Genomic DNA, 27371 nt, shown 5'->3' on the forward strand with positions numbered 1-27371 from the left:
GCATGTAGCTACTCCCCACTCAAACTGAGTAATCATGTATGTTTAGAAAACGGGTAAAAATAAGCTTTGAGAGACTGAATTAACCCCTGAATTCATGAGACCTAAAAACGACATCCCGTTTCTACTCAACCAGCATCAGGAACTTTAGAAAATGGTTCATTGAAAAGTGGAGAGTTTAATCAGTTATGTATTTAATTTTAAGGATAAATACTGAAATGCAAACAGCAGAGTATTGGAACTTTCCAGGCTGCCGCTTTGGGGTTCCTTAGGAGGATCCCATGTTCCGTAGTCAGATGGGTTCGTGGGCATTTGAATCTGAGTCCTGCAGGTGTTTGCAGCATGGCCCAGCTCTGAGCCTCCTGCAGTCTTCCCCCTGCCGTATATACCACGATGGTCCTCTCTTCACCCCATGGGCGGGGGGAGTCACAGATGCCAGGAGGCTGAGAGAGACAATTACGGTCGTGAATTTCACCAGTGTAAATTTGATGGATGTTCCTTTTGCTGCTCACTGTATAGCAAATGAATGCTTAATAGAGCCCTGTTCTCCAGGTGTTCTGTAGAAATTATAGAGGTAAGAAGTGTTATTTTCAGCTGTTGGTCGTGTTCTGTAGAGAGAAGGCAATGAGTTGTTAAGGTTTCACCATAAGGTTTTCTTCATTTTTTATTTTATTATATAAAAAATATATAGTTTGTATTATAGAAAATTTCAGTCATACGCAAGCATAGGTTGGAGACTAGAATGAAATTCATGCGCTCATTACTCAACGTTCAGTGGTTTCCCACTCCCAGCCAGTGGTGTTTCATTTGTGATCCCACCCTGCTCTCCCCCCTGCAAATTACATTTTCTGTTGTGGTTGACTGAGCTACGTGACTCATAGTATCTTAGTTCCCCAACCAGGGTTTGAACCCACACCCATGGCAGTGAAAACACCCAGTCCTAATCACTGGACTGCCAGGGAATTCCCCAAACTACATTTTTAAAGCAAGCCGTAACCATATAATTTCATTTGTGAATATTTGGTATTCACTTAAAGATTAAGACGTTTAAAAATATCACAATATTATTATCACATTTAAAAAGGAACACGAACCCCTTCTGTCATCCAAATTCTAGTCATTATTCAGATTTCCCCAGTTATCTTATAAATGGAGGTGATAGTGTTATTGGTTCGGGTTGGTTTCTTTCTTCAAATCAGAATCCAGATGAGGTTCATAGTTTTTGATCAGCTGACAGATCTCTCAAATTGCTTTCAATGTATATACCATCCGCTTCATCTTTTCTTTCACTCCCCATCTGTTATTGGAGATGCTGCCTCATTTATCCGGTAGTTGACACACTGTGTTTATTGAGACCCTGACAGTATCATCATCTCCAGGGAAGCTTTTTATAAATGCAAGTCACTGGGTTCTACCCTGAAAAACTCCACCTGGGTTTTCTGAATGTTCCCCAGGATTCTGGTGGACCTGCTGTGGCTCAGAACCATGGCACCCACTCATTTTATACACAAGGTAACTGTGTTCCCAGGAATCTAAGGGGCTGGTCTGGGATGATGTGGTCTGGTTAGATTTCCCCTGAAAATTGTCACCCTGCTCCAGAGGCTGCAGTATCAGACACCTGGCTGATCGCTCCCCCATGAGGGTCACCTCTCTCTTCCACACCTGAGAAGGCACCACAGACGCCTGTGTGAATTCTGATCTTGGTTTTTCAAAATATTTTATCTTAGTTGTTGTTCTTCAGTTGCCAAGTTGTGTCCAACTCTTTGCGACCCCAGGGACTGCAGCACTCCAGGCTTCCCTGTCCTTCACCATCTCCCAGAGTTTGCTCAAACTCATGCCCATTGAGTCGGTGATGCCATCCAACCATCTCATTCTCTGTCGCTCCCTTCTCCTCCTGCCTTCAATCTTTCCCAGCATCACAATCTTTTCCAGTGAGTGGGCTGTTCGCATCAGGTAGCCAAAGGATTGGAGCTTCAGCTTGAGCATCAGTCCTTCCAATAAGTATTCAGGGTTGATTTCCTTTAAGATATCTCATCTCAGTGATTCTAGCTAAAAGGTCATACAGTATTTATTTTTTCTAAGCGGACTGCTGAATGTTCTAGTTGTAAAATAAGTGTTTTACTGGAAACAGCTGTGCTACTTCAGCTGTCAAAGCAAGCTGTCTGTATCCCCAACACCCTTCTTCATCAAGGAGATCGCCACCTCTGGTCCCATCCCAACAGCTGCTTGTTTTACCCTGCTATTCGTAGCCTGGTCCACTGAGTTTGAACCTCTAGAGTTGTTTAAGATTGTTAGGATCAGATTCAGGTGGAATTGAGATCTAGAGACACTCAAGTCCTGCTCTTCACCCCGAAGCCCCTGGTAGAAATAGTGTGCCCTTATCAGAGGAAGTCAGAGGTGTCAGCAGCGGCCTTAAACCTTGTTGGAATGCTGTGATGAATGAAAGCGCTCTTGCAGATTGGCTTCAATGTGGGAGTCCTTTATAGAGCAGTGGGGGAGCCAAGGGAAGGTATAGGCAGACTGGGGCATCTGAACTGGATGGGCCTTGGATGGGCCAGGGGGAGAAGAGAGGCCCCTCCCCCAACCCCATTCCCACCTCTCCACACCACCCTCCCAGCACAGCCCCCCCCCCATTTTTGAGCAAGAAGGAATCTCCCACCCCCAGAGGCCCCTTCATCATTTCTCAAAGTGAAAAGGCTGAAGGACTGGTGTCTGATTTTTCAGTTACTGTGAAATTTCTCTTCTTGCCCCTCCTCAAGCATTCATTCTCTGTTCCCGATCTGCGTTGGGTGCTTGTGTTCCCCTGCAGGGAGATCATAGATAACACCAGCAAAGAGAACGGGATTGACATCATCATGGCCGACAGGACCTTCCATCTGATTGCAGAATCCCCGGAAGACGCCAGGTGAGGTGCTGTGCTGTCCACTTGGTCGTAACTATATCCTCGTTCCTCTGCCGGCCTGGAGGTCACATGGGTCACTGTGGCGCTGACCAGCCCTGAAAAGCTCTTAGCTGATTTTTCTAGTTGGGTATTTCTGTTAGGATGGTTGAAGGACTGAGTTGGAAGAGCTGAATGTATTGCACACTTGTCTCCTGGGGACTCTTTATGTCTGTTACAGTAACAAAGCACGTGGATTTCCAGCTTCACTTGCCACGGGACAGACCCTTTGTTGGGTGCACTCAGGCTTTTACTGTCACCAGTGGCATATGGAAACTGCACTCCTACACACAGCTGAAAGCCACCCTGTGGAAGCTTCTGAGCTTTGGAAGGGAGCAGCTTCTGTTTGCTTAAGGGTTGAAAAAGCAGGAACATTCACCACTGGCCGTTTAAACAAATGCCAGGATTGTGGCTTTTGGGAGGGTGCTTAAGGCTGTGACAGTGAAGAATTCTGTGGCTGGAGAGTTAGTTAACACTTAGCGGGAACTTACTACATTTCAAGCAGTGTTCAAAATGCTTCGCGTGTACTAACTCATTTAATTCTCACAACAACCCAGTAGGGTAGCAGGAGTTACTGTTACCCGATTTTACAGAGTAGGAGACTGAGGTACAGAGAAAAGCTAGAATAATCTGTAAAGTAAGGCAAGCTCAGTTCTAGTGAACAGAGGCAGAAAGCCTCTGTTAGAAGCTTAGACTTCTGACTGAGCTCAGAAGACAGTGGTGTCTCTTATTGGCTGTGACAGGTTGTCTGACTTTCCTGGACCTCGATGTCCATTGTTATGCCAATGGGCACCAATCAAGGACTGGGGTCTGCCCCTCAGTGTGATGCATGGCAGGATCGCTCAGGACAGCCTGTGTCTTCTCTGTCCCTGCTGCTTTCTGGGTGTGTTGGGTCAGGTTGGAGCTGCCTGTCATCCAGCGCCAACAAAAGGAGCTCGTCTGAGCTCAAAATGCTCATCTGAGCAATGCCACAAAATACCTTCTAATTTATGAGGGTGACATCCTTTGGCCTGTGTTCTTCACTTTTCAGAACTTCCCTGGTGGCTCAGATGGTTAAGAATCTGCCTGCAATGCAGGAGAATCCAGATCAGTCCCTGGATTGGGAAGATCCCTTGGAGGAGGGAATGGCAACCCATTCCAGTATTCTTGCCTGGAGAATTCACTTTTCAGCTCAGAAATCACTAGAATCTTCCAGAGAGTTCTCGGGGCCTTTATGACCCCTTGCCCTTTGGATGTTTCTATGTTGATACAACACCATGGCAGCAGCATTAAGGGCAAAGAAAATAATTTCTTCCCATGGGAACGAACTAAAACCCCCGCTCAGATCCATAAATCATGACACACGCTGGAAAAACAAGCAGACCTGGAATTACAGCCCCATCATTCTGTCTGGGACTCCTGGAGACCAAGTGTGGTTTTCTGCGGTCCGGGGAATGCCCGCGGCTTTGCGACTGAATTACAGACCTAGCGCTTGGCAGCAGCCCTGTCTGTTTTCTTCCATAATGAACCTGCTAAATTTAACATTTGGAATATTGTAGCCAAGGAATTTTTGCCCTGACCAGTGGAGCACATTTTTACAAATTCTTTTTCAGATTCTGAGTTGTACTTGATTTAGGAGAAGAGATTTTTTAGATTTGAGGGGGTCACCTGTACAGATGGAAGCCACAGCAGATTGTGTGTGTGTGTATCTGTCTGTCTATCTGATCCCATGTGACCTACATTTTAAATGTATATGTTGCTCAGTGTTTGACTTGGGATGTTTTTGAGCTTTATAAAGCAGTAACTGAAGTCTTGCCTTTGGATTAACTAGAGTTGATGAACAAATTCATATTAAAATGTTTCCATTGGTCTCCCTAAGAGTCTCTCTGTGTTGAGTATTTTCAAGCTCTTCATTACATGTTTCTGCTTTAGGAATCACAGAAAATTTTAGTGCTTTGCTATAAATAATTTACATGACTTACCTTTAAATATAGATATTAATTTTTTTACTTAAACATGCCATTGGATACCAAGTACTTTCTCAGCTTTAGCTACAGGAGTGTGTATATGTGTCTGCTCAGCCCCCTGCAGGAGAAGAATGTCCTGGAATCTCACATTCGGTACCTCTCACTTGTAGTTGCTTAGTAAATAACAGATGGATGGATTGACGGACCAACAGACAACTGGACATGTGTAGTCATTTTTCTCAAGCGTGTATTGTGTTTCTAGTTACAACATAACTTTTGTTCTGCTTGACTTTTCTGGAATTGACCTGTTTTCCTTCATTATCTGAATCTGATAAGGCTGGAAGTACCAAAAACCTTTTGAAATGAAGGCAGAAGTATTCTCTAGTCAAAATAATTTTCTGCTTCAGGCATTTGTGTTCTGTTTCCAACTCTCTTGTGGTTTTATGCACCTAGGTAGAAATCCATCAGGGGTTTGGAAACCTCATCCTGGGATTGAGTAGACACCCAAGATGATGCTCTTATATTATAGGTCTTCTTATCTCAGAATACACTTTTTAAAGCTGAGAAGGCACTTGCATGTTCCGTAGGTTATAAGTAATATCTTCAGTAAAGACTCTTGACCTCAGGGTTTTGGATAGAACTGAGGGTCTTATTTCTTGCTGCCAATTTCTCTAGAAACTCATTGTCATCACCATTAAATGTCCATGTGAATGTAGGGCCAGAGAAAAGGGTTTTCCCACTGATTGGAAGTCGCATCAGATGGTACTTCAAGGTACCTCGGCTGCTTTTACTACCCTTGCTCCTTTGGTAGTAGTATAACTACATTTACCCGTGAGGAACAGGCAAGTTAAGAAAGTTGCTCAGAGCAGATGTCATTTTTTCAGGGGAGGTGGAACAGGGTGTCCCTGTTTTGTAAGTGCAGAGATTGGCCATCCCTTGACCCTCGCTGTCTCCTTCCCACAGCCAGTGGTTCAGTGTGCTGAGTCAGGTCCACGCATCCACAGACCAGGAGATTCGGGAGATGCATGATGAGCAGGCAAACCCACAAAACGCTGTGGTATGTAAGCTGTGGTGGAGTGGAGGGGGGCAATCCCAAGAGGGGCAGGGGAACCAGGAACTTGCGGGCAGTTGTTTTTTTTTTTTTAAGTAAGTAATAGTATAATAATTGGGCTTTCCAGGTGGCTCAGTTGGTAAAGAATCTACCTGTGATGCAGGAGATGCAGGTTTGATCCCTGTATTGGGAAGATCCCCTGGAGGAGGGCATGGCTACCCACTCCAGTAGTCTTACCTGGAGAATCCCCATGGACAGTGAATCCATGTCCTGCATCATGGAAGGCTATCGTCCATGGGGTCCCAAAGAGTAGACATGACTAGAGCAACTAAGCACACACACACTATAATAATGAAAGAGAGAAACAGGAATATCTTGGTAAAAATCATTCAGAAACACAAGAAATTATAGAAGATTCTGAGTGGTAATAAATTACAGATTGCCCATCTGGAACAAAAAGCATTCCAGTTTTTATGAAATCATTTAAGCTTATTATATTTTCTTCAAAAGATTTACTGAATTACAAATAGTATTCATTCTATTGTTATTCTATCCCAGACATGTATAAACAGAGCCACAAAACCATATTTTAGAAGTAGTTTCCTTTTCATATAAATATAAAATTCAAGATAGATCATAATATAAATCAGAAAATTGGTACGATTGAAAGAAGTTCATAAACACTCTTTACTGAAAGTATTTTAGGAACAAGACAGAAAGATTCGCTTATAATTTATTTGATGAGTAGACTGTAGATTCTGCCCTGTCTCAAGGCTGTCTGTACTGAATGAAGGGGAATGTTTCTTTAGATAACTATTACTTCACAGTTAACACAAAAAGAAGGAGCCTTTTTTGTTTGCCTGCTTGGAGAGGCATCATCTAGGGGTGTTATCATGATGTGTGCTGTACTCCAATGGTTCTCTGAGTTTCTCTGCTTTTCGCTCCTTTCCAGGGCACTTTGGATGTGGGGCTGATCGATTCTGTGTGCGCCTCGGACAGCCCAGATAGGTAAGCTCAGGTGTGATGGTTAACAAAAGTACCTGCTCATTACCTGCAGGCACCCACAGGCCTCTATGCTCAGGCTTCGTGTTCCCACCTGGTCTGCTCCAGCAATCACAGTCTTCCTCTCTGGGTGTCTTTGGTGTGTGGGGGATCAGAGGTGAGGGAGACCATGGAAACCTAATTTAGACAGTCATAGAGACAAACGGGCTTCCCAGGTGGCCCTGTGGTAAAGAGTCTCCCTGCAGTGCAGGAGATGTGGGTTCAGTCCCTGGGTCGGGAACATCCCCTGGAGAAGGGAATGGCAACCCACTCTAGTATTCTTGCCTGGGAAATCCCATGGACAGAAGAGCCTGTGGTCCTTGGGGTCACAAAAGAGTCGGATACAACTAGGTGATTAAACAATAACAACAAGAAAACTGGGAGAAACTTGGGATTCATTTAATAAGAAAATGCTTGTGTCCCAACACAGGAGTGGGTGAACTTCCCCCTTCTGTATTTTAATAATGAACTAGAAAAGGATTTTGATGGAAGGTTATATGTAGAGTATTAATAAATTAAACCACAGTCATTTATTTCCCTTGCCATGCCTGCCTTACCCGTGCCCTTAAATATAGCATATTTTCAGTTTTGCTTTTTTTGTTTTTGAAGGCAGATCATCTTTGGCAGTGGTCTCAGGGGTCTTTGTACCCAGTGACCATCATCTTTACCGTCTTTATTTTGCTTCCCCACTTAAGAATTCTGAGTATGAGTGGAAATTGACTTCTGCCTTCAATAACATTGCTTTAGAGAGAATAGAAATGAATTCAAATTGACAACAAAAATCATGTCTCCTGGGCCAAATGAGAGTTCTGAGGGGTCCGTCACTCAGCGTTCACGAAGGCTTTTCTGAACTGTATTCTTTGTTTCTACTAGTCACCCCGCACCTCCCCGTACCTGGCTCAGGAACGTGAACACGTGCACGTCACGTCAGTCATCGAAGCCCAGGTCCTGATTCTGACGGTCACGTTCCTGCCTGCATCTCTCTCCTTCTAAACCCCTTTCTCTGGCACGTTGGGCATGTGATGATCCACGGGAGAAATTTCCATCCCTACCTTGCTTTTCCCTTTTCCCCAAGTGCTCACCTTTCTCCTTTCCCGACTCTAGAAAAATCTTGTTTTTTAAGGACCATCTGTCTGTCCATACTATAGTCCTGTTCCTCTTTCTTTTCCTTGAATTTTTGCAGCACTTAGCTTCAGCAAACATTTGAAAAGTTCCAAAATATTGTTCATAGTCCCTAGCTCCAGTAATTAAGAATTAATAGAAGCAAGGTCCTATGAGAGATTCAGGGCATTGCCAGATAAAAAGATGCAGGAGAAAGTAAATTTCCATTATTAATTTATCTCTGCCTGGAAAAGGCCCCCTTGTCAGCTCACACTGAGGTCATGGATCCAGGTGGCGCTCTGTTCCAGGCATAGTCGAGTGTATAAGATGTTCCACTTACAGCTGTTTACTGATCTTCTGTTACTGGTGTATGACATTTCATTACCGACCCACAGAAATATTATCCAAGGCAGGAAGAAATTTACTTTGGAGAGGCATCCAAAAAAAATCTTTCCCCTACGGTCACCTTGGTTAGCCTGCCCGGAACCGAATTTCGTCTGGAAAGTTTTGCGAGAAGAAATGTTTTTCCTTCCAGGACCTTTCAGAATGTGTTGCTCCAAGTGTAAAGGTTAATGAGGCATGAAACAAATCCTGCAGAAATGAGTGAGGTTTGCCTCAGCAGAAAATACAAATAGCACTGCCATTTTTCTCCCCATGATCCGTAAGCCAGGAAAAAGACGTTCAGTCTCGGTTCACACGGAGGTGACGGTTTCAGTGGAGCTAAGCGGTTTTGCTTCCTTCTCTCCCCGCCGCTCAGACCTAACTCGTTCGTGATCATCACGGCCAACCGGGTGCTTCACTGCAACGCCGACACGCCGGAGGAAATGCACCACTGGATAACGCTGCTGCAGAGATCCAAGGGCGATACCAGAGTGGAGGGCCAGGAGTTCATAGTGAGAGGTGATGCCCTGGGGCCTTCTGACTGATTCATAGTGAGAGGTGACGCCCTGGGGCCTTCTGACTGGTGGAGCCCTGTTTTCATCTACAGGAGTATCTGCTGCATTTCCGTTTTAAGCCTCTTTTCTGAATAATTTTGCCTTTTTTTTTTAAATTGAAGTATAATTGCTTTGTCCAAGTTCATGGAGATGAACTTGGGCAAACTTGGGGAGATGGTGAGGGACAGGGAGGCCTGGCGTGCTGCAGTCCATGGGGTCGCAAAGAGCCAGACACAACTTGGTGACTGAACAGCATAATTGCTTTACCGTGTTGTGTTTCTGTTGTACATTGAACTGAATCTGCTCTATGTGTGCATATATCCCCTCCTCCTTGGATGATTTTGCCTGCTGGCATTGTTAAAAATCACCAAAGAAGGAAGGATTGTGGCCATTGCTAGCAGATGTATAGAAAGACACCCCATTTGTAAGCCGATTGTCACCTGGTATTAGATGCATCCTGGTTTTGAATTTACACTTCAGTCTGTCTTTCCAGGGTGGTTGCACAAAGAAGTGAAAAACAGTCCGAAGATGTCGTCCCTGAAACTGAAGAAACGGTGGTTTGTGCTCACGCACAATTCCTTGGATTACTACAAGAGCTCGGAGAAGAACGCTCTGAAGTTGGGCACCCTGGTTCTCAATAGTCTTTGTTCGGTCGTCCCACCTGATGAGAAGATCTTTAAAGAGACGGGTAAGGGGTGCGGTATGCTTCGGGCTGATCATGCCTGAGACATGGCCCGACTGATCGTAGGAGTTCCAGGTTTGCTCAGAGCGAAGGGGCGAGGTCCCCACCTAGCGTGTGTATATTCCCTCCTCTCCCCTCCAAAAATATCTCTTTCCTTGCTTAATTATCTTTTGAGGCTATCCATGGTTACCTATATAAACACTTGATAATGTAAACCATAGTAAAGGGTCCTGATTTATTGAGTTGCTGAAAGATTCTTCTCAGGACAGTGGAATGTAAACAGACAAAGGTTTTCCTGCAGAACGCCTTGTTTTTCTGTGCTTGTGTTTTTGTCTTTCTCACCGTTGCACCCTGAGAGTCATAATGCAGCCTAAAAACAAGGTAAATTCTGAGTGTCAGTGAACATAACCCAGTAGAATATAAAGCAGTCACACAAGCTTCTTTTTCTTGTCCCCTTTTGGGTATTATGAAAGATGTTTCTAGATTGTTTATTTTGATTTTTGTTGCTAGTTGTGACTTTGTGCTTTTGTAGTATAGTTACTCCATTCAAAAAATACTCATGTATTTTTTTTTAACTGAAATCACTCCATTACACTTTCATCCGGTGTCTGAACACTTGGACTGCTTGCTTTGCATAAACAGTTTCTTTTGAAGGGAGTAGGGAGAATCCTAAAGAAAGGAAAAGAAGGAACAGAAGGCGGGGGGGAAAAAGTCAGAAATCTGAGGCAAGAGTTCTGACTCTTGTCCAGAGCCTTGAACAGGGCTTTAGTTTATGCCTGTTGCTTCTTTTAGAGCAGGTGGTACTAATTATATGTTTGATTCTGGGCTTATCATTTTAATGTTTGTCTCTCCCTCTCAACTGTAACTTCCACGTGACTTTGGGTATCTAGTGCAGGGCCAGGGCACTTGGAAGAAGTCAGCAAATAGCTCCTGAACTAAATAATAAGGGACTTAGGTGGAGACGATGTGGGTGCTGGATTTCTGGGACTCTGGCATGAGGATGTCACCTTGGCCCCCAAGGTTAACACTGATACGTGTGTGTCCCTGCTCTCACAGGCTACTGGAACGTCACCGTGTACGGACGCAAGCACTGCTACCGGCTCTACACCAAGCTGCTCAACGAGGCCACCAGGTGGTCCAGCGCCATTCAAAACGTGACGGACACCAAGGCCCCAATTGACACGCCCACGCAGCAGCTGATTCAAGATATCAAGGTGGGCGTGGCCATAGTGGTCTGTGGTAGCCCGCAGAGTCCCACCCTCAGAACACCAGGACGTCAGCATTAGTCAAGCTTCATTTTCACTCTGTAATCAAAACTAACTCTTGGTCAATTTCGTGTTTGTGCATCCGGGTTTTAAAAAATCTAAATGCTCGACTGCATGTGGAATGTGATGCTAAAGCTGTCATGTCTCTGGGGAGGTGTTAGGCGTGGCCGGCGAGGCAAACCCAGCTGTAGAGCTCTGTAGGCCGAGGGACAGTGGTCTGTAATTTGGGGTGGGGGCTCCCCAGTCGCAGGGATGTGGTGTGACCTGTGTGGGGGACAACCTGCATGTCACAGATTCCACTTGAGCCCAAGTTGGGGCCCTTCTAGGAGTCACAAAATAATTCTACTTTCAGTCAACGGTTTCTAGACCACACAAGTGGATTCACTAAGAGCCCATAATCTAAAACTAATTCCTAGTGCTCAATCATGTCTGACTCTTCACAACCCCATGGACTATAGCCCACCAGGTTCCTCTCTCCATGGGATTTTCCAAGCAAGACTATTGGAGTGGGCTGCTGTTTCCTCCTCCAGGGATCTTCCTGACCCAGGGACCAAACTTGCACCTCCTATATTGGCAGGTGGATTCTTGACCCCTGAGCCACCAGGGAGAATCCCAAGATGGGTCTAGAACATTGGAATCCTTGTCAGGTGCCTCTAAACTCACAGAAGAAGCTCCCAAGTTTGTGGACCAACGTTGACCTTGTTAAATTGTGATTTTTCTGTTGATAAGATTACTTGCTCTGAGTAGATACTGAATGATTGAATGATTAAATGGCAGCCATGAACAAGGATCACGGCACGGCGCTCATTTTCCAGGAATGGAAACGGAGACATGGGATGTTCTGGTTGCGTTGTTCACATAACGGGTCAGTCCCTCGTGCAGAAGCAAGTCAGGGGAGTTATTTTTATGCTGTTCCTCCAAGGTTTCCATGTGGGCAGGGTTCCAGTATGAAGGAAAGAGCCAGAGCTCTGACAGAAAAGACACCACAAGGATAGTGAGGCAGGTGTTTATTTACTGATCTCTGTCAAAGGAAAGGAACTCGTCAGATCCAGGATGGAAGCTGTGCCTTTGTAAAGTGGGAGAGGGTCTAACGCATTGATAGGATATTATTACCCACCAAATTCAAGTCAGCCTCTTGATTCCAAAATGATATGTTTTCTGGACATTTGGAGTCAAAATTCCTGCAAGTCAGTTATCCTACAAACTGCAGAGCTGTTTGGGGAACCCTTGAAACTAATATGTCATTAGGAACACTTGAAACTAATAATGTCATTTCTTGTCACAAAAAAAAAATGAATTTTTTGAAGCTTTCCTGTGAGAAAAGAAAGAAAAAAGCGTGTATCAGCTGAACGTTCTCTTCAGAGCTATATCTTATCTACCCCTCTGTTTATTATATAAATCAAACATGAAAGAGTAAATAGTTTTTAACTGTGAAACTGTGATTCTTAACATTTAGAAGCACTTCTTAACTTAGACAAATACATTTAATTCATTTGTTAAATGAAATCAGATGTTAAAAAAGTAAGGAGAATTTTTTGATATGAAGCAATGCTTCTTAAGAAATGAGTCAAGATTGCCCTAATTATTTCCATATCATATTTTTAAAGTAATTAAAACATATTTCCTTCTCGTTTTCAGTTGAGTGTTATTGAAAAAGTTTCATAGTGGAAATGAAATTGCCATGATAGAATGATTTATTCCCTCTCCTCCAACATTTCTGTTGATTCAAAGTTCTAAAAATAATTGTGACTTTTTCAGATCCCAAATTAATGTTTTCGGAACATGAATACATGATGAAATTCTCTGAGAGGAGCTCTTATATTTCAGGAGTTCTCAGGAAAGAACAGTCTCACGGATAGCATATTACAGTGTCATTTCCATGCATATTACAGTGTCATTTTCAGATGGACGATACAAAAGACCAGTGAGAGAACTAGAAAAATGTATTTTTTTTTCTAGTGGCCACCCCACACGGCTTGCAGAGTCTTGGTTTCCTACCCAGGGATCAAACCCAGGCCCCCTGCAGTAGAAATGCAGAGTCCTAATCACTGAACAGCTAGGGAATTCCTATTTTTAAAATGAATTACAAACCAGGATAGCATGATTTGCCAAATGACTTATGGCTAAATAATTAGCAAAAGAAATTATTAATTTTTTAAGTATATGTAATTTCCAGAGATTGCTCCTTAGACGAAAACCTATGACAAACCTAGACAACATATTAAAACGCAGAGACATCACTTTGCTGACACAGGTCTGTATAGTCAAAGCTATGGGTTTTTCAGTAGCCATGTGTGGATATGAGAGTTGGACCATAGAGAAGGCTGAGTGTGGAAGAATTGGTGCTTTCAAATTATGACGTTGAAGAAGACTCTTGAGAGTTCCTTGGACTGCAAGGAGACAAGGGAGTCAATCCTAAAAGAAACAAGCCCTGAATATTTATTGGAAGGACTGATGCTGAAGCTCCAATCTTTTGGCCACCTGATGTGAAGAGCCAACTCATTGAAAAAGACCCTGATGCTGGGAAAGATTGAGGACTAGAGAAGGGGATGACAGAGGATGAGATGGTTGGATGGCATCAGTGGGCATGAGTTTGAGCAAAACTCCAGGAGTGAAGTGAAGGACAGGGAAGCCTGGCATGCTGCAGTCCATGGGGTTGTTCAGACACAAATTAGTGACTGAACAACACCACCAACAATCTCCAGAGGGAAGCTTTTTTAGTAACATAGGAAAATATACACAGACCAAAAGAGAATGAGAATAAGCTATGTAAGAAAAACAGGAATGTGTGATTTCTCTTGCAACATCGCTTGTGGGTGTCTTGGTGCTTGAGATGATTAATGCTGGATCCCCGCCGCCATCCCCAAGCTGCAGGTGTTCTGTGACGTATGAAAACCGTTCACGTGCAGGTGGATATGGGTGGCTTTTTCTTTCACGTGTATGGGGCTTACAATGAGCTTGTGGGCGTTCTCTCATGACCCTGTTCTTCTCAAGGAGAACTGCCTGAACTCGGACGTGGTGGAGCAGATATACAAGCGGAATCCCATCCTGAGGCACACCCACCACCCGCTGCACTCGCCACTCCTGCCCCTGCCCTACGGAGACATCAACCTCAACTGTGAGTCCCAAATTCCACCCGGACCTGGGACACGGTGCTGCGGTTCCCTGTCAACTCTTGAGCTCCATCAGATATGCGTTGCTTAGTTCTAGCGGCATGAGGATTGTTGTATTAAAGAACATGCCAGTTCTCCCTAGGAACTCACGGTACCCTTCGTGTACTAGAACTGGGGTTCCCAACTGCCAGGATCAGTGCCTGGTGATCGGAGGTGGCTGATGTAATAATAATAGAAATAAAGTACACAATACATGTAGTGCACTTGAATCATCCCCAGCCATCCCCACCCACCTCACCTGGTCCGTGGAAAAGTTGTCCTCCACAAATTTGGTCTCTGGTGCAAAAACGATTGGGGAACGCTGTAAGAAGCAGACGCTAAACAGGTGTCTTACCTGTCAAATGTGGAACTTGTTTGGCATAGACCAGCTTCTCAGCAAGCATTTTGCACAGTAAAATAGTTCAGTTATGTGTTTAAACAGTTTAAACAACTAAAAATAATTTAGTTTAGGCTGCCTCGGTTTGGCTGATTGGAGTGTCCAGGGCACGTGGTGGGCACTGCATCCTGAAATAGCTCTAGTCCCCAGTCCTGCCTCTTGTCCACTGCCCAGCGGGTACCTTCTCCAAACCCCACATGGTGGGCACTGCCCAGAGGGTACCATCTCTGAACCCCTCCTGTGACTCGTGCTTGTTTTGCTCCTCGTAGTGCTCAAAGACAAGGGCTACACGACGCTTCAGGACGAAGCCATCAAGATATTCAACTCCCTCCAGCAGCTGGAGTCCATGTCCGACCCTATTCCCATCATCCAGGGCATCCTCCAGACGGGGCACGACCTCCGGCCTCTGCGAGACGAGCTGTACTGCCAGCTCATCAAGCAGACCAACAAGGTGCCCCACCCGGGCAGCGTGGGCAACCTCTGCAGCTGGCAGATCCTCACCTGCCTGAGCTGCACCTTCCTGCCCAGCCGTGGGATCCTCAAGTACCTCAAGTTCCACCTGAGAAGGTACGAGGTGGCCTGGGCGGCTCTGCTCACGTTGGGGGGCGCAGTGGCCCGTGGCTCCGAAAACTCAGACCCAGAACAGAAGATGCCTGGTGTGGGTCAGCCTCCTAGGTCACTGGAGCAGCTCACCAGGGGCAAACGACCTTTGTGTCTCTAAACCACACGGGGCTGGTCCAGGGACCAGGTCACTTTGAGGTCCTGATGTGTAGGACGCTGGATAAATTGAATGCCACCACTCTATATGAGGGCTTTCCTGGTGGCTCAGCAGTAAAGTATCCATCTGCAGTGCAGGAGATGGGTTCGATCCCTGGGTTGGGAAGATCCCCTGGAGGAGGGCATGGCAACCCACTCCAGTATTTTTGCCTGGAGAATCCCCATGGACAAAGGAGCCTGGTGGGCTGTAGTCCATGGGGTTGCAGAGAGTTGGACATGAATGAAGCAACTTAGCACATGCAAACTCTATAAAAACAGGAAAAAAAAAAAAAAACCGTTAGATATTTGTTTCAGATCAAGCAGGTGGAAACTGATTCAGATGCAGATTAACTGTGAAAAAGGGATTTTCACAGGACAGTATGAGGCACGTGGCTTTTTCAATCATAATAGCTCTGCAGAGGTCAGCTGGTAGCAAAAGTTGTTCCCAGTCATACTTGGGCTCTTTGGTCTCTGGATTTTCTGTCTGTCTTCCTTCCTTTCTGTCTCTCCCTTTCTGCTGCTTTCGTCTTAAACAGCACAGGGTGAACTACAGAAGTGGCTGGCACTGGCTCCGCTCCCCACTGGGACCCCACTGGCCACCTTGGTCTGCGGCGCCTTGAAGCTGCCCAGCTCTCCGTAGCCAGCCATGCTCAGTCTGGCAACTAATGGTCGGTGTTTGTCTCCTAGGATACGGGAACAGTTTCCAGGAACTGAGATGGAAAAATATGCCCTCTTCATTTACGAATCTCTTAAGAAAACCAAATGCAGAGAGTTTGTGCCTTCGCGAGATGAGATAGAAGCTCTGATCCATCGGCAAGAGATGACGTCCACGGTGTACTGCCACGGTGGGGGCTCCTGCAAGATCACCATCAACTCCCACACCACGGCCGGGGAGGTAAGCGGGAGGCCCACGGGCCCACGAGCTTCCTCAGACAGGAAAATCGTGCGCAGTTCGGCTGGCGTACTGCCGCTGCTCAGTAAACGAGGACGTGCCCGTAGTCCTGCTAATCTGAGAAGCAGTGGAGTGTCTAGTAGACGTTATGGACCTGACTCAGCCACCGTGACGAGGGTGTATCTGATCGTTTCTGCAGTAAAGTATTTCTGTTTGCCACACAAATAATCTGGAACATGGGGTCTTCCCCGGTGGCTCACTGGTAAAGAATCTACCTGCCAATGCAGGAGCCACAGTAGACATGGGTTTAATCCCTGGGTGGGAAAGATCCCGTGGAGGAGACCAAGGCAACACTCCAGTATTCTTGCCTGGAGAATCCCATGGACAGAGGAGCCTGACAGGTTACAGTCCGTGGGGTCACAGAGAGACAGACGTGACTCAGTGACTAAACAACAGCAATCTAGAGCACTAGGAGAAGGGAGCACAGTTTCTTTCTTTTTTCAATGTAAACTTAGTATTAATATTATAAAACTCATGGGCTAAAAGGAATAGTACAATAAAACCCAGGAAAGCTGGTGTAGCAGAAATATCAACGGAAATCACTGTTAGACAAAGGGGCTTTATTTTTGTTGTTGTTTACAATTGTATTTATCTGTTTATTTTGGCTGAGCTGGGTCTTTGTTGCGGTGTGCAGGCTTCTCATGTCTAGGCACACAGGCTTAGTTGCCCTGTGGCCTGTGGATCTTAGTTCCCCAACAAGGGATCAAACCCACGTCACCTGCATTGGAAGGCGGATTCCTAACTACTAGACCACCAGGCAAGTCCCCAAAAGGACTTTAGTTCCATGCACTTGGCTAGTTTGCAAGAAACTGGCCCAGCATCTGCCCCTACCAGGAGGTAGAATAGCCTGTGTTCTTTTTGGCAAGGAAGACAGAGAACTGATTTCAGGAGAACCAAGGGGTACGGCACACGATGGTGTGGGAAAGCTGCTTGGACCCTCGCGTGTGCCGGCAGCGCCCTCTGGCTTCTGATAAAGGCATGTTCTAGAACCACAGCTGAGGCCCCCGTGTGTTCCAGGTGGTGGAGAAGCTGATCCGAGGCCTGGCCATGGAGGACAGCAGAAACATGTTCGCACTCTTTGAGTACAATGGACACGTCGATAAAGCCATCGAGAGCAGGACCATCGTAGCAGATGTGTTAGCAAAGTTTGAAAAGTAAGTTCCTTCTCCCCGAAGTGCCAGCAGATTAGAGGAAAAGAAGAGAAAGGGTTTGAACTTCTATTCCATTTTCAGCTTCAGCGCGTGTTCGAATCAGTCTCATTTTACCTGTGTTGAAGCATTTTTAATTTCTCATCTCTCTCTGCTGCCTGTTTCCCTAGAGAGCCACTGTCTCAAATAGGATTCACTCATCCTTGTTCCTCTGCCCCATTCTTTCTCTCAGTCCCCTGTTGTTCCCATTATCTCTGAATTTTCTGATTTTCTCAGATCTTCACTTGTCATTAGCTTTGAAGCTGGACGAGTAGACAGAAGCCAGCTTATAAACTCTTCAAACCCCACTTAGTATCTCTTGGACCTACAATATTCACAGCACCCAAGTAACACAGAAGATATTCCTACTTTAGAAAGATGCTAGTGCCAATAACAAGACTTTGGCCAGGCTGGGCCCTCGCCCTCCCCGACTGCATAAGGGGCAGAAGCAGCTTTAACTTAGAAATGTGGCAGGAGACCACGAGGTTTACAGCAGCCCCAAACTTTAAGTCTCTGAGAAGTGACATCCTCTCTTCTGGGTGGGCCTGGTCTAAGTGCTTTGTTGGAAATAAGCCAAAATGGGGGAAAAAAAACAAAACAGACATTTCTACTTTATGTAAACACAGCTTCCCTGCTATTCACGTCAGTTTTTGTTCAGGTTGGGTTTGTTTTTTTTTTTTTTGCTGCGCTGTGCGCTTGCAGGATCTTAGTAGACCAGGGCAGTGGAAGGGCAGAGTCCTAATCGCTGGACTGTCAGGGGAATTCCTCAGGTCAGTTGTTATAAATATTTGAGAGCTGGCAAAGGGAATGAAGGAATAGGCTTTGTTTCTTTTCTTCCTCTGAATGCATCAGAATGCTTAGCTGGAACTAACCAGAGTGGGCACTCAGAAAATACTCGTTAGCTCAGTTTAACTGAAGGCTGCCTGTTTGTTGTCTTTAAAACTAGGATGAAAGCATATTTTTCGCCTCTGGATAAGTTAGCAGGGTGCACCCTGGCTCTGTTTTCTCTCCCACCATCCCACCTCCACACTCTGCTCTGAGCCCAGACAGGGTGTCTGAATCCTGATGTAGAATACATCCCATGCGCTGATGGCCCTGTGGGTCACTCTTGGCCCGTATCCGGTTTTACTCCTTGCGTGTCTCTCCACTTGTCTGTAGGCTGGCCGCCACTTCAGAGGTGGGCGAGCAGCCCTGGAAATTCTACTTCAAACTTTACTGCTTCCTGGACACAGACAACGTGCCAAAAGACAGCGTGGAATTCGCCTTTATGTTTGAACAGGTAAATGGAGTTCTTAGGTTCCTTTGCAGACACGCAGGGGTGAACCCATTCATACCCTTCTCAGGTTAACTGCTAGTCCTTAGACCCCAGGCATGGCCGTAGAATTCTCAGCGTCACCAGTGAGGGATGCTCTTTTATTCACTGGTAGAAGGAAACTTGGGTACGTTTCATATGAATGCCTGTACCAGGAACTGTCTGAGTTGGGGATAGGGAGGAGTGAGAGGGAGAGGAAATAATAAATACATGTTTTCAGTGGTACCCATTGCCAGGGAGAAATTTAAAGCCACAAAGGGGTGTTAGGGTACCATTTTATGGAATATGGCATTTGAGAGAAATCCTGATGGTTTGAGGGAGCAAGCCAGGTGGGTGTCGTGTCACACGGCAGTGTCTCGCCCCATGAAGTCATCGACTACTTCTTCACAGGCCCACGAAGCCGTCATCCATGGCCACTACCCGTCCCCCGAAGAGAACCTGCAGGTGCTGGCTGCCCTGCGGCTCCAGTATCTGCAGGGGGATTATGCACCGCACGCCCCGGTACCGCCCCTCGAGGAGGTCTACTCGCTGCAGAGGCTCAAGGCCCGCATCAGCCAATCCACCAAGAGCTTCACGCCGGGGGAGCGGCTGGAGAAGAGGCGCACGAGCTTCCTGGAGGGGACCCTGCGGCGGAGCTTCCGGACGGGCTCCGCGATACGGCAGAAGGCAGAGGAGGAGCAGATGGTGGACATGTGGGTCAAGGAGGAGGTGTGCTCCGCGCGGGCCAGCATCCTGGACAAGTGGAAGAAGTTCCAGGGCATGAGCCAGGAACAGGCCATGGCCAAGTACATGGCCTTGATCAAGGAGTGGCCTGGGTACGGGTCGACGCTCTTCGACGTGGAGGTGAGAGCGGGCTGCTTCTTCCTGGACCAGGTTGCACACCTGTCAGTGTGACCTCGGTCAAGGTCAAGGGGAAGGAGGACTGGGTGGAACACGTGGCTCTCTTACCCTCTGAGGTTGCGTGCATGCTAAGTCGTTCGGTCATATCAGACTCCTTGCGACCCTGTGGACTGTAGCCCACTGGGCTCCTCTGTCCATGGATTCTTCAGGGGTGAATACTGGAATGAGTTTCCATGCCCTCCTCCAGGGCTTCTTCCCCACCCAGGGATCAAACCCGTGTCTCTTATGTCTCCTGCTTTGGCAAGTGGGTTCTTTACCACTAGCGCAACCTGGGAAGCCCTGCCCTTGTAGGTTAGAGCTCCCCAGTTTTACCCTTCACACCCTCCTGTACCCACCCAAAGTATTCTTCCTCCTTTTCAGTAATTACTTGTAATGTTAGAAGCAAGTGGAAAATTAAGATATTATTTATTCTTAAGTAACTGACTCTCATTCAAGCCGTACACCCAATGAAAAAGTGCTGGTAAAAATCTGCATTAAAGTTTTTAAAAATATCTTAGCAGTATGTCCATAAAATTAGAAAATTTGGATACACTTGGATTTTAATTTTTTTTCCCATGACTATTTGTAGGGAAAAATTTCTTTTACACAATTGGAATTTGGCTAAGTTTGCATCAACCCAGTACTGATTCATATCCTTTTTCTTTTTTTAAGTAGACCATTTATTGGAAGAGAATTTTATTAATGATCAAGATCAAGCCTTGACAAACTGCAGCCTGAGGGCCAAATGCTGCCTGCCTTCTTTTTTTTTGTAAATAAAGTTTTACTGGAATACAGCAGTGCTTTCTTTTATGTATTTTTCTCTGGCTGCTTTCAGGCTGAAATGACCGAGTTGAATAGCTGTGATCAATACCACAAAACCTAAAATGTTTGCCGTCTGTTCCTTAACAGATAAGTTTGCCAACTCTTGGTCTAGATGAGCATCTATTTTTCTTGTGATCAGAGTCATTCAGCATGTTATTTGTTGACTTTTAAAGAAGGCTTTATAAAACCCTAAATATTGATCTCTATTCCATGAGTTTTCACTGGATGCCATCTTTGGGTGGATGGGTTGATTGGTTGAGTCGGTTACATTTGTTTTTAAGTCAGGTGCTTTGTACAAGTACCTCGTCTCCTGTGTCACCGATGCGTATCCCTCTTGCGTCCCATTGACTGGTGTTGTCATCCCTATATCCCAGCTCCTCTCTCTCTCCACTTATGTGTGCAAAAAAGTCTGTTGGTAAACGAATGAGATCAACCACCATACACACAAAAGGCCATTGCTGCTACTTGTCACAAGATGTATTTTGCAGGAGGAGCTGAAACTGCACAGCACATATTTGGAGAATTTCCCTCTATGATCCTAGATTTTGTATTTGAAGAACACCCATCCAAAACAGGATTGAGGCGGAACTAGAGATAGACAGGAATCCCCAGGTGGCATTAGTGGTAAAGAACCCCCCTGCCAGTGCAGGAGATGTAAGAGATGCCAGTTCCATCCCTGGGTAGGGAAGATCCCCTGGAGGAGGGCATGGCAACCCACTCTAGTATTCTTGGCTGGACAATCCCATGAACAGAGAAACCTGTTGGGCTACAGTGTGTAGGGCGCAAAGCATCAGACACAGCTGAAGTCACTTAGCATGCAGCAATAGGCTGCTTGATTTGATGGGAAATTACTGTCGAGTTTCTCACCTGTGGCCACCTTCACATAGCTAATTCACATGGCCAAGACAGTGGTGATGTTGAGAGGTGGAGAGTCCAAGCAAGATGCTGAATTTACCAGTTGGTGTTCTCCAAATACATGGGGTTGATGAGTTGGTCAGAAATCAATCAAGGCAGTCAGAGAGCTACCATTTCTCACGTCTTGTATTTCAGTTGCCCTCTGCATAAAGACACATTAAATGTGTTCAGTACACCATGCAGAGGGCTGGGCTCAGAGCCCTTCTTGTGGTTTCTGTGTCCTGTTTCTGACTTTGCTGATCTGATCTTGCCCCAACTCTTGCCCGCCCCCCAGTGCAAGGAAGGTGGCTTTCCCCAGGACCTCTGGCTGGGCGTCAGCGCCGATGCGGTCTCTGTCTACAAGCGTGGGGAGGGGAGGCCATTGGAAGTCTTCCAGTACGAACACATCCTCTCCTTCGGTGCCCCCCTGGCCAACACCTACAAGATCGTCGTCGATGAGAGGGAGCTGCTCTTTGAAACCAGTGAGGTAAGAGGCAAACCTTTCGTCCGTGGCCTTGATGAACTAGCAAGACAACATCCCAGTTCCTGATGCCTTTGACCAAATAGCTTTATTTGCATATTTCGCTCTAAGACATAGGAAAGTACAGTATGGTGGTCCCTCCCCTGCTGCAGGTTTCTCACAGGCCAAAATCTGACAGTCCCACGTTTCTTCTGTATACCTTTGCAATGGAGAAATTTGGTTTTCAGCTGTCAGGGGATTTTACCCTTGCAGGAAAAGAAGAGAAAGGGAAGTGACATAGAAATGAAGAGATTTGGTTTCCAGCTGTCAGGGGGGTCTTACCCTTGAAGGAGGAGAAAGGGAAGTGACACAGAGGTCCAAAAAAATATATATAATTTGGCAATAAAGCCTTGCGAAAATTATTAGACAAGGTGGCAGTGGGTCACAGCCATGGGACTGGGGCCAGGCAGCGCCCACGGAGCAGGAGGGTGAGTGGCAGCCCAGCCTGCGAAGAGCTAATTCTCACAATAAAAATCACAAAACCCCTGTATATATGCCATCCTACTCCAAAGCATAAAATGTAGTAGTAATCATGATGAGAATGCAGGAAGCCTGTTGAGGTCTCCACACAGGGAGCTGCCAGCAAGCAAAGGTGAGAAATGGGCGTGAATCCCAAGTGAGGGTGAGGTGCTGGGAGGTGATGACTGGACCACAGATGTGGTGCAGGAGGTGTGCGGTGGGGTGGAAGGAGGGTCCCTGGTGCCCGGCTGCTGGGTTTGGTCAACTCCAGTAGAGAGCAGAGAACCGCTGTGAGATCTTTGTGCATGGTGTGTCAGGACAGTGCTTTTACAGGGATGTCCAGTGGGATTAGAAGGAAGAGAGATCGGGAAGACGGAAGCCAGTTAGGATGTCTCTGCAGGGACCCAGGCCAGCCGTCGGGAGGAATGGGCCGGAAAGGGGCGGCAGTGAACACACCATGAAAGAGCCCCTGCACGTGCAGAGTCTGCAGGGAGCAGAACCTGCGTGGGTGGCTCTTGGTGGGGTGGGAGGTGGTGGTCCCCATTTCCGCCCACCGCCCCCCGGCCCTCAGTTCTGTTTCTCCAGCTGTATCACGAGATGCTGACTGGCAGGATGGGATCCAATCTTTAAAAGCTGTGATGTGGGCTCTGTTGTGTTGCCCTTATTTTCAATGGGGACAGTCATCCCAGCCCTGATCATACCAAGACCCTTAATGTGATTAGGTGGGGGGCTTTATTTTACCTGCAAAATGCGACAGTTTTACATCAGGCAACCACCAGGTGGCGCAGTGGAAGGACGAGGCCACGAGTTCGTTCTCCCCACCAGGAGCCAAAGGGCAAAAGCAGTTGAACTTTTGGCTGAATCCGTGGATTCACACGGGGCAGGTTGCTGGCTTTTGCAGGCGGGACGGACCCCCGCTTGCCCACGCTGGGCGGAGGATGTCTGATTGTTAGCCTGGGCGCCCTGGCCTTGCGGACACTTGGTGACCGTGGTCCGACTCTGCTCCCCCGGCAGGTGGTGGACGTGGCCAAGCTCATGAAAGCCTACATCAGCATGATCGTGAAGAAGCGCTACAGCACCTCTCGCTCCGTGAGCAGCCAGGGCAGCTCCAGGTGAAGGCAGCCTGAGTCCACGCGAACTCAAAACCTGCACGCGCCACCCTGCTCCTTGGCCCCCGCCGGCTCCCGCGTCTGCAGTCTGAATTGCGGCCGCCCCAGACTTTCCAGAAGCCCCTCGTTGGAGGGAGGTGTCTTGGGGGACCTTTCGCCCTGTCCATTCCAGCGATCGGTGTATTCAGCTGTACCACCTTAACCCAGTGTCCAAAGCTTTACTTCTCTAGGTGACACATGCCTTAAAAAGAGAGGAAACGAAACCCACGCTGCCACCAAAGCAGCCGGAAGTGCCTTAACTCCGTGGAGCCGACATGAACCCCCCGTAACTGTGCTACTGAAGGGAGATAGATGCTCGCCCCTGCTTTACGGGAAGGCTTGCTGAGCTTGGGGTGGGGGAGGGGCGTCGATCCATCAATTCTGCACTAACCTCCCGCTGGCCTGATTTCCCCTGGGAGGGAAGGTGAGGGAGTTGGGGAGAGGGACGGAGAGAGAGCGTAAGAGGATGGTCTGTTTTAGGTGGAGAGCTGCTGGCAGCCTTCCTCACAGACGCCTATTAACTTCTTCTCTGTTTCATCTTTAACGTGCATGCGCTTGCCTGTGCACGCATGTGTTCATAAACACATCACTTTCATCATTGTTCCGCGAGCCTTGAAAGCGAAGGGAAAGAGGATGTGCAATGAATGGTGTAGCATCTGTATATTTTAATCGTTCAGAGTCAAGAGTCCTCAACTGTTACTTTGCAAGGTGGTTTTACTAACAACCCGGAATCCTGGATTTTTCCTGTCTTTGCTGTAGTTCGAAAGCCACATTTTTGACTCCAGTTTGTATTACATGTAGCAAAGTCTGCAGTCTGTGTCTGCTGTATTATAAACAGATGTGCAGCCTGCAAATAACTGTATTTATAAACCACTCTTAAACAGCTGGCTCCAAGGCTGCTTTTAGAACTGTATGAAGTCACTTTGGAGTCTTCAGTTTCTAAGAGATTTAAGTTAAAAAATGTTTCCTGGAAGGTTAGCTTGAATCACTCTGTGGATAGATTGTGACTTAACCCTGTTTGAATATGAGGGAAAGCTGTCACCTTCCTTGAAAGCAACTTGAGCAAATCTTTAAAGGACCCTGACATTCAATGCTGAGGCTTTAATAAAATACACACCTATTTTATCCCAAGTTTATAATGGTGGCCTGAACAAGGCCCCTGTAAATAAATCAGCATTTATGACCAGACAAAAGATAATCTGGTCTTGGACTTCTATTTTTATACAGAAAACTTGTAAAGACTTAGGCCAACTAAGTCTACCCACCAAGAGAAGAAACTTGCCTTATCCCTATGGATAGCCATGCGGAATCATTGTTTCTTGGCTCAAGAAAGTCTGACAATAAAAGATACTAGCTAACGTTCAGTGTCTTTTCTTTATGGGGTGGCTCTCAATACCACATGGGCTTTGTGTTTTTGTTGGGTTTTCATTTTAATGCTTAAGGCTTCAAAGGGCCAAAGCTGTGTGTTTCATGCACTTGATCATCAGGACTATATGTCAACCACGTCGTCATTTCAGCAGCTTTTTAGACACAGAGCATGACCCCAGAAAGCGGAGAAGGTAAACACCAGGTTCAGTGAAATCGCAGAAATCTGAGGACTTGAATTGCGGATGTTGGACTGTCTCCTGTAGCCGAGCCCCAAGACGCCTGATGGCGGAGCCTCTGTCCCGCCACCTGCTTGCAGCCCCGCTCACCTGCTTGTGAGCAGAATACACAGGGAATTGGTTTAGCGACCGATTTCCCCCAAAGAACCTACACAGGCTCCTCAATCAGACGTGGCATGTGACGTCACTGGTCCCCCCAGTGTCCTTCTCATCACCTGTGTGTCCTGGAGCTGCCGCCTCCCAGGAGCGATCAGGAGGTGATCCGAAGCCAAGTGCCCCCCAGCACTTGGCCTGGAGGTGACCAAACAAAAGTGAGCTAAGACTCCGGTATTTTATTTTTGTCACTGTTTTTATTTCAGGCCCCAAGAGCAGCCGGCAGAAGTGCCTTTTCCCCTGCTGACCACTCAGGACCGCCTCTATAACTTCTCATACCCCAGAAGGGTGCCCCACGCCCCCAGTCACATAATGAGGAAGTGGGCAGAGACAGGCAAAGTGACTTGGCTGAGGCATTGCAGCAGTGCCAGACTTGGACCCAGGTCTCTCTACACAGAAGCTTTTACCCATCAATAGCTTCAATGTAACATTTTATTTAGAAGTAATTACAGATTCAAGGGAAGTTGGAATAGAAGTACAGAAAGGCCTCTACACCCTTCACCTGGGTGTCCTCAGGGGTAACATCTCACACAATTGCAGAAAAGATCGCAGCTAAGAAACTGAGTTTCCTCCATCTGCAGTTTATTCTGATTTCACCAGATTGACACGCACTCATTGTGCGTAAGGCTAATAGGTTTGTGCACGTGACCTGTGGAGTAATGTGGAGTCTCTGCTTACTACAGAGAAAGGCATCAACATGGACAACTAGTTGGACAACCTAGTTTTTTCATTTGTTCTAATTTTTAATTCTTTTAGAAGATAATACACATAGGTGGGGTTTTTCTTATTCAAACAGTGAGAGTAAAATGACTTTTCCACCCAGCTGTGATCCCCTGGTTTACCCAATTTAATTCCCCAGAAACTATTTTTACCATTTTTTAGAATGTTCTTCCAGAAATATTCCAAGCATATACTCACATAAATATTCCCAACCCCTTCCATTTTAAGAAATACACAAAAGCATAAACTCTTTAACCTTCCTTTTCTCCCAGGATATTTTAGATATGACTGTACATGGTATCTCTAGAGGTGCCTAGTCCTTTTTGTGTCCTAGACAGCTTTGGAGAGGAAAAAAAAGCCCACTTGATTTATCTCTAAAAATAGTTCAGAAATGTAACAAAGCAAACATTTGTGAGACTTGTTACTAAGCACCTTAAGTTGGGTCACATACACACTTCTAGTCAAATTCTATATTTAATCTATCTCATCCATTGGGATCTTTGATATATAATAGAAATACATGTGTCCTTTGGGTATACAAATACGTGCTTTAAAGAACATAAAAATTCTGATCCACTAAACCTTATTATCTATTAATAATAGTGAACAAAACAGTATATAAAACTGAAGACCTGGATTTGATCCCTGGGTCAGGAAGATTCCCTGGAGAAGGGAATGGCAACCCACTCCAGTATTCTTGCCTGGAGAATCCCATGGACAAAGGAGCCTGGTGGGCTGCAGCCCATGGAGTCCTATAGGGTCGGACATGACTGAGTGACTTGCACTCACTCACCCAAATTTAACCAGTACCTTTATGCCTGTTTTGTACAACTGACCAGAGAAACATCATGATATTTGGGAAAGCGTTGGATCTGGATTCTGAGTTTGGCATTACCATTTTCAAATCTGTAATTTTGATCTTTTAGGTCAGAGGTCTGGAAACTATAGCCCAGAGACCAACTGCTTTCTAAATAGTTATTCTGAATACTTTCTAAATAGCACATCTCTGCCTGCTGATTTGTGTGGTATCTAGAAGTGTGATTACCATTCAACAGCAGAGTTGGTGTGTTGTGACAGGAGCTCTTGCAAAGCCCAAGTATTTACATTCTGGTCCTTTGTGGAAGGAGTTTGTGGACCCCTGTTTTAAGTAATTACAGAAGTATGCTATCTCCTTTGTGACCAGCTGTTAGCTCTAGTTGGGATTTTGACTTCACATGTCAGACATAGAATAGAGTCCCTGGTTTTGGATCTGTTGCTTTGTCTTGTCCACCATATTGAATGACCTTCCTGATCGGCCCTCCTTGCATTTCTCAGCACAGATCTGGTTTCTGCCTGATCAGTCCCTAGGTTTTGACAAGAGCTTCTTCAGGACAGAAAATGTCTTCTGTCCACGTGCCCAAGAAATCCAGCATGGTGCCCTCTGGGAACGCCCCAGAAGCTGAGTTTAGCCAGACATAGTG

The 27371-nt window shown here is 46.2% G+C and overlaps 1 protein-coding gene across 1 annotated transcript in view; it reads left to right on the forward strand.

Moving 5' to 3' along the window:
• MYO10 (myosin X) overlaps window positions 1-24792 on the forward strand; it is a 259863-nt gene extending 235071 nt beyond the window's left edge. Inside the window, exons 28-41 of the mRNA XM_061393844.1 lie at window positions 2807-2902; window positions 5845-5938; window positions 6885-6940; window positions 8832-8974; window positions 9503-9697; window positions 10748-10905; window positions 13951-14074; window positions 14775-15072; window positions 15949-16156; window positions 17231-17367; window positions 18559-18679; window positions 19103-19555; window positions 21603-21794; window positions 23301-24792. Of these exons, the coding sequence (XP_061249828.1) occupies window positions 2807-2902; window positions 5845-5938; window positions 6885-6940; window positions 8832-8974; window positions 9503-9697; window positions 10748-10905; window positions 13951-14074; window positions 14775-15072; window positions 15949-16156; window positions 17231-17367; window positions 18559-18679; window positions 19103-19555; window positions 21603-21794; window positions 23301-23402 (2377 nt within the window). The 3' untranslated portion in view covers window positions 23403-24792. The remainder of the gene's footprint in view (window positions 1-2806; window positions 2903-5844; window positions 5939-6884; window positions 6941-8831; window positions 8975-9502; window positions 9698-10747; window positions 10906-13950; window positions 14075-14774; window positions 15073-15948; window positions 16157-17230; window positions 17368-18558; window positions 18680-19102; window positions 19556-21602; window positions 21795-23300) is intronic.
• The last annotated feature ends 2579 nt before the right edge of the window (window positions 24793-27371 follow it).

This window comes from Bos javanicus, chromosome 20, assembly GCF_032452875.1.
Source record: "Bos javanicus breed banteng chromosome 20, ARS-OSU_banteng_1.0, whole genome shotgun sequence".
NCBI lineage: Eukaryota > Metazoa > Chordata > Mammalia > Artiodactyla > Bovidae > Bos > Bos javanicus.